Source organism: Vigna umbellata, chromosome 6 (assembly GCF_029865625.1).
Source record: "Vigna umbellata cultivar VRB3 chromosome 6, Vumbellata_1.0, whole genome shotgun sequence".
In the NCBI taxonomy this organism is placed as follows: domain Eukaryota; kingdom Viridiplantae; phylum Streptophyta; class Magnoliopsida; order Fabales; family Fabaceae; genus Vigna; species Vigna umbellata.
The window spans coordinates 18,589,845-18,596,649 of NC_142170.1; the positions used below are offsets into that span (position 1 = coordinate 18,589,845).

The 6,805-nt window shown below is 32.6% G+C and overlaps 1 protein-coding gene across 1 annotated transcript; it reads left to right on the forward strand.

Annotated features, from left to right (window-relative positions):
• The first annotated feature begins 3,191 nt into the window (after positions 1-3,191).
• LOC124821382 (Uncharacterized conserved protein (UCP012943)) lies at positions 3,192-5,874 on the forward strand. The gene is made up of 4 exons (XM_047293255.2): positions 3,192-3,568; positions 4,621-4,801; positions 4,947-5,040; positions 5,376-5,874. Exons 1-4 carry the CDS (start codon positions 3,249-3,251, stop codon positions 5,711-5,713), a joined length of 933 nt encoding a protein of 310 aa, XP_047149211.1. The 5' UTR covers positions 3,192-3,248; the 3' UTR covers positions 5,714-5,874.
• Positions 5,875-6,805: the final 931 nt, after the last annotated feature.

The following is a 6,805-nucleotide window of genomic DNA, read 5'->3' on the forward strand; positions in this document are numbered from 1 at the left end:
CTTACTACCTATGGTTTTTGAAAAGATTTAGCATCTTAATCTTCTAAACCAGATATACTATGAGTGATGTGTGACTACCATAAGTCAAAATCATCCGAGTATGTTTAATGCTTTCATCTATCAAAGTGGTCATTGAAGTAGATATGAAACAGATTTTTCTATATTGACAATTTTTGAAGGATTTAAGGATTGTACTCCCCCTAATTCTGATAGTCTATATTCATCACAACATTTAGGCGTTAAAGCATTAGTATTAATCAGTTAAATATGCTATGAATGATTTATGACTTCTATAAGTCATCATCATTGGATTGAATGAATACAACTAAATTACCAAGGCAAATATATATAGCACGAATGTATATAATTGTCAAGATGAACCAATAAAAGTTGATAAATAAATAACCAGAGTAATGAACCATCTAAATAATCAATGTAGTTGTGAAATGCAGAGTTTTAATTCTAGGAATTTGATGTTTAGCACACTTTCTTCTAAATAGGCTCCTTTAACAATGTTGATGAAACTCCTTGATGAAGAGATGAAAGTGTGAAAGCATGAAGAAGAAGTGTTGAAGTGGCTTGATGGTGCGGTTTGGTGATGAATCCTAGAAGAAGGTTTGATCTGAACCAGTATAAAATCATCTATGCAATTTTCTTTATTTCCTCACTCTTTAATATTGTTTAATTTATTCGCTAAGTAAGATAAAATTGAGAGAAAATTAAAAAGGCACACATTTGTGAGAGGAAACCAATTCATCCCCCTCTTGGTTTATTTGTTCACGCTAATCATTTCGCTGCATCGTTTTGAAAAAAATGTGATTAGATGAAGGAAAGACAAGATGTGATGGGATGAATGAAAGACAAGAAGTGATTGGATGAAAAGGAGGCAAGAGGCTCACATTCATCCCCTTTGGGTAAATAAGCTTCTAGGCTATTTTCTAATGCATGTACTCTAGCTCTCTCCTTCAACTATAAAAGGAGAAGCACCCCTCTTGTATTTTCTTAGAACTTGAATGATATTAGAGCCATTTTATTGGTTCATCTTGACAATTATATACATTCGTGCTATATATATCATTCAAGTTCTAAGAAAATACAAGACGGGTGCTTCTCCTTTTATAGTTGAAGGAGAGAGCTAGAGTACATGCATTAGAAAATAGCCTAGAAGCTTATTTACCCAGAGGGGATGAATGTGAGCCTCTTGCCTCCTTTTCATCCAATCTCTTCTTGTCTTTCTTTCATCCCATCACATCTTGTCTTTCCTTCATCTAATCACATTTTTTTAAAACGATGCAGCGAAATGATTAACGTGAACAAATAAACCAAGAGGGGGATGAATTGGTTTCCTTTCACAAATGTGTGCCTTTTTAATTTTCTCTCAATTTTATCTTACTTAGCGAATAAATTAAACAATATTAAAGAGTAAGGAAAGAAAGAAAATTGCATAGATGATTTTATACTGGTTCAGATTACAAGGATCCTACGTCTAGTTGCTAATCCCAAACAGATTACTTATCCACTATCACAAAATCAATAAATTGTTACAATCACACAAAAAAACAAGTTTAAGGATTTAGAAACACTTCTCTTGTTACCACAAGAGATGAAACTCACTTCCCCTAAATGCCACAAGGGATGAACACCTCCTTTGAATGTTTCACGAAGGATGAACACTTTCTTTGAATCTTCACAAAGGATGACAGGCTTCACTTAGCCACAATAGCAACACTTAATCACACTCCTAGTGAAAATTCTCACTTTTGCGAACACCAAGTTCTCAAAGCCAAAGCACAAGAGTTACACAAATCCTATATCACACTTTTCTCAATTTAAAGCAAACAAATGTGTGTTAGAATGAGAGTCCAAAACATCTTTATAAATATCCCACTCAAGGACACCTCCAAAAATCTGTTGTCAGCTTTTTCTCGCGTGATAATCAATTATTCACTTATGGTAATCGATTATGCATTTAATGAATGCACAACAATAAAAAAACATGCTAAAAAAACTCCAACGACTAGTTGTGATAATTGATTATGGTAAGTCATAATCGATTATGGATAATCGACTATCATACTCTGGTAATCAATTATTTCATAGCCAAAATAAGTTTTTAACCACCTTTAAAAACCTCTTTGAAATAATTGATTATCTTAAGTGACTAATCGATTATTGTAGAGCTTTTTCATTCCAAAACGAATTTTAAAGCATAACATACATGGAATCAACCAACATATAATGCCCTATACATAAAACTACTCATTGCAAAAGCTTTAACACATAAAACAAGTCTTCATGAAGGTCTTCTTGCAAAGTAAACACTTGAGACTTGATTTGGACATCATTAAAACTTCTATGCTTCATGATTTTGCTAACAATCTTACCTTTTTTTTTAGCCAATCACATGCAAGGGAGCCTTTCTCCAAGTACCTTAAGGCTTAAAACAAGCTGGATCATGTCTCATGCAAGCCTAACTCAAGAAACAAGCCGAAAACTCGTTCAAGACATCATCTTGTCTACTTCGACCTTTGTTAAGGGTTTTACTCATAACTTTCTTCACATAACTCTAAATGAGATGATTTTTTTGTTAGAAGCTAGACTCATTGACTATAATCACATATCTTTGTTTTTATCTTTGATATAGTTGTAGTTTAATTTTAAAAATCGTTTACGTGAAAGCAAGTCTAGAAATGACAAGATATCTTGGTTAAAATACAAGGCCCAAAACAAATACTTATATATATATATATATATATTTATAGGCTTGAGGGAAAGTAAGAACAAACTTGAAAACACCATGTTCCACAAGAGTGGAAGTCTTTGAAGTCCTTCTTTTTCTTCCATTCTCCTAATTAACAATTTTATAATTTTCTAATCTTTATATTTCTTAAATAATATATCAAATTTTAATAAAACAACATAAAAAAATAAATTACTTAATTAAATATTAGAATTATATATAATTTAAAATAAATATTTAAATTTAATAAAATTAACTAACATTATCTTTTACATATATATATATATATATATATATATATATATATATATATATATATATATATATATATATATATATATATATAATTCATTAACGCTTTGGCACACAACTCTATGTGATTTTTTGGTAACGCCACGTGTCATCCATTCTTATCCACAGCACGGCTTAAACTTCTAAACTAAGGAAGCCATTTCACTTATAGTGGTTTCTTCCCCTGCGCGTGTGAAGGGGTTTTCTCATCGAACAAATGGGAGGCGGAGGAGCTATGAGGACGGCGGCGAAGATCGCCGGCATCGGCGTCTCAAAGTCGGGTCTCCGGGGCTCGACGGCAGCGCTCCCGACAGAGCAATCGGTCCGCAGCGCGTCGCGATCCTCGTCGGTCGCCGGAGTGTCTGCACAGGGCGCGAAGACTGCCGAGGTTGCGCCGCTGCATGCAGCGTCGCCTTGGGACGACTGGGACTTCGCCGACGATAGCGATTTCGTTGCGCCGAGGATGGTGTTCGGTTCTGCTCCCACTTTCGAGGAAGCTAAGGAAGCCACCACGGAATTGAAGGACGCTATTGATCAGTATATTGATTTTCTCTATAATTTTTGACGATAGTTATGCTTGAAATTTATTTTATTTTATTTTATTGTCTTGATTTTGTGGTGTTTTGGTTTTATTGGGCTGGGTTTTTTTCTATGCTCTTAGTGTGAGTTTTACATTTTTGCTGGTAATAAACTAAGGGTTTTAAACTGAATTTCGTCAAGGTTCAGTGCCAAACTTTGAGGGAATGTGGATTCTTTAATCTTCTTCATGTTGATAGTGTAAACGGCACTGTAAGAGGATTGAATTTAAATTCTGTATGAAGATCTCTGTTTTTTCTTTTTTAATACAGAAACTTACATCATCTTGATGAAAATGATATCTGTGTTGCTCTGTGTCACCTTTGTAACGTAAGTTTGAGCATGATGATAGCATAAATCTAAGGAAAAGCACGCATCTTGTCTCGCTGATTTTCTCGGTTAGGGTTACACTATATTGGCTTTGTTATATTTGCCTATCATTCCTATGGTTTTTTAGGTTAAATTGCTCATTCAGTATTTCTTTGTTTTTAAAACTTTACGTTTTGCCCCTTTACTTAAAACTTAATCATTTTTAATTTCATTTATCTATACCATCTAAAGTTATTCGGACTCAAGAGATGAAAATAATATGTACAAGGATTAAAAAGGATAATTTTTTTAGTATGGTGACTAAAGGTTGAAGTTCCGTCGTTATAACCCCTTCTTTCATCTTATTTTATCCTTATTCTAAATGTGGTTATTTCTCAGTAAATTTGGGTAATATTAAAGTTATTGGCTTTTGGAAGTGTAGGACTTGGTGCATGTTTGAACGTTGAACCCACTTTTGAAGAAAAATGCCTCTAGTATCTATTGTTTTGGAATGAGTGCAATAGGCATCCAAACATGTTCTTGTTCACTGTCTATCATCAGTTCAATCCCGCATTTTGTTATGATCTTGAAGAAGTTATTGCTTGATAAAGTTATATCATGCGAACTCCATCTCTTGGGTCAAGAATGTAATAGAATCTGGTGATACTTATCGTTGTCCTCTGATCATGTTTATTTCTTTTCAGAATATATCTTTCTCCCGATTCTTCGAAATTTTCATCTCCTGGCGATGAAGTCTCTACTCTGTCTCCTACTCTTTATGAGCCAGTGAACAGATCTTGTGTCATTGATGCTATCTCAAATCCTTCAGTTCCAAAGCATGCTATTCAGGCTTTTAATTTGCTTAGCACAAGTCATGAAGCGCAGGTGATCTGATGTTGTTTTAAGTCAAATTTACAGTCTCTTGAGCAATCTCGTTTAGGGAACAATATCTAAAATTGCTTATTTAATGAATGCATTGGCTCATTTATTGAATTAATACATAGAATTCACTGACTTTGGTTTCAACTAGGCTGTTGTGGCTTCACTTGCTTCTGATCCAAATGTATGGAATGCAGTCATGGAAAATCCTGCTGTCTACAGGTTCTTCCAATCACAGCAGACAGGTAATCCTAATTCCAATTTGATGTAGTTATTTTGTAGGATAAAACGTAATAAACCAAATAAAACTTGAAACTGAATTTTTTTTTTATAAAATCAGAACTTTTGGTAATGAATCCTATTATTTTTAACTTTTACATAACCATATAATGTGAAAATTGTGTCTATATTTCTCCCTTTCAAGTTTAATAACTGAAGCCATATTTCAATTTAAAATTTAACTATACACGGGATTAAGAAGTGAAACAATAGACAAGTTTAAATTTATATGATCATGTGAATACTGAAAGTGGTAGGATCTATTCTTATGAGCTGGACGTTAATGAAAACTTTGTTGCAGTGTCTGATTCTGGAGCTGTGGAAACTACTGAGGAAGTGGAAAAGTTATCAACTTTTTCTTCTGAAGGAGATGAAACACTTGAAAAGATGGAAGCCACGGCCGAGTCTGACTCGGGAAGCATGTTTTCGGATTTCATGGGTTTTCTGCAGAACTTAAAGCTTACTGTTACTGAATTGGTAAGTAGTGTGTCTAGTTTCCTTCAGAACATATTCCCGTCACCTGATACTCAGAAAATGGCTGCTGATGCTGATGGGAACATCAAATCAAGTTTCATGGGAGGAACCTTCATAGGTTTGGCAGTGTTGGTGATAATGGTGATAGTGACAAAGAGAGTTTAGTCTCTTGGAAGCTAATGCAGATAATTACAAAGAGAGCCTAGTCTCTCGGAAGCAGAACTTTAATTTGTCGACTTTTCTAATCGTTTTGGAACCCTGTAATTATCACATATGATATGCTTTTAAAATAACAGTGTGGTCCTCAGGTAATTTATTTCTCTCTACATTTGGAAGCCTACCTGGTTTTTAGTTTTTCTGACTTTCTCTGTTATTTTCAAAACCGGATTTAGTTAAGTTGGAATTGGTATTAACAAAATTATTTTGGTAGTTAAAAATATATAATTTATATTAAATGTATAATATGGTGATTTTTGTGTTAAATTTAAGATAAAATAAAATGATTGATATTTTTAGTTGATTTTGTTGAGATTAGTATCACGCATGAGAACGTGATAAATAGACAATAACCAAGAGGGTATGGCTAAATTGGTTTTTTTAAAAATATGTTTTTCTTTCAATAATTTAATTAAACAGTTTATAAACAAAGAAATAGAGGTAGAGAAAATCAGACAATAAATTTTATCCTAATTCGAATCAACATATTTTAAGTTCAGTGTTTAATCACTATAAAGAGTGATTAAACCTTTCACTAAAAATTAGTAACATATTATAATATAAAAATAAGGATTGAAATTATAAATTATTCCTCTTAACATATAAGAGATTGACGTACAAAAGAATGAACAATTTGAACATATCATTTTCTTCTCCAAGGTTTCAAGTTCATCATCATCAAAATCTTTTTAAAGCATCAAAATCTTTTCAAAGCATCAATACTTTTCATTGATAACAATCTCTTCTTTTTATAATAATAAAAAAAATTAATAATAATAAAAAATTTGTTGAAGGCTTGTGATATGTTATATTCTTGAAGGTCTTGTTCTTAATTGACAATTAAGAAAAAAAGAGTAATTAATCTATAATAGAGATAAATAACAAGATATCAACAAAATAATATATCTCCTATGTTAATACAAAATTTCTCTCCCTTTTTTCTCCTAATAAAAAAACAATTTAATCTTCATACTCTCCCTAAATTAGTTAATTCAAAAAGAATTTAGGGGTCCATTTAAATTATTACTTTCCCTCAATGTA

Coding starts and splice junctions, on each gene's coding strand:
- LOC124821382 (XM_047293255.2), top strand. CDS start 3,249: ATGGGAGGCGGAGGAGCTATGAGGACGGCGGCGAAGATCGCCGGCATC. Junction 4,802..4,946: donor GCACAAGTCATGAAGCGCAG/GTGATCTGATGT, acceptor GGTTTCAACTAG/GCTGTTGTGGCTTCACTTGC. Junction 5,041..5,375: donor CTTCCAATCACAGCAGACAG/GTAATCCTAATT, acceptor ACTTTGTTGCAG/TGTCTGATTCTGGAGCTGTG.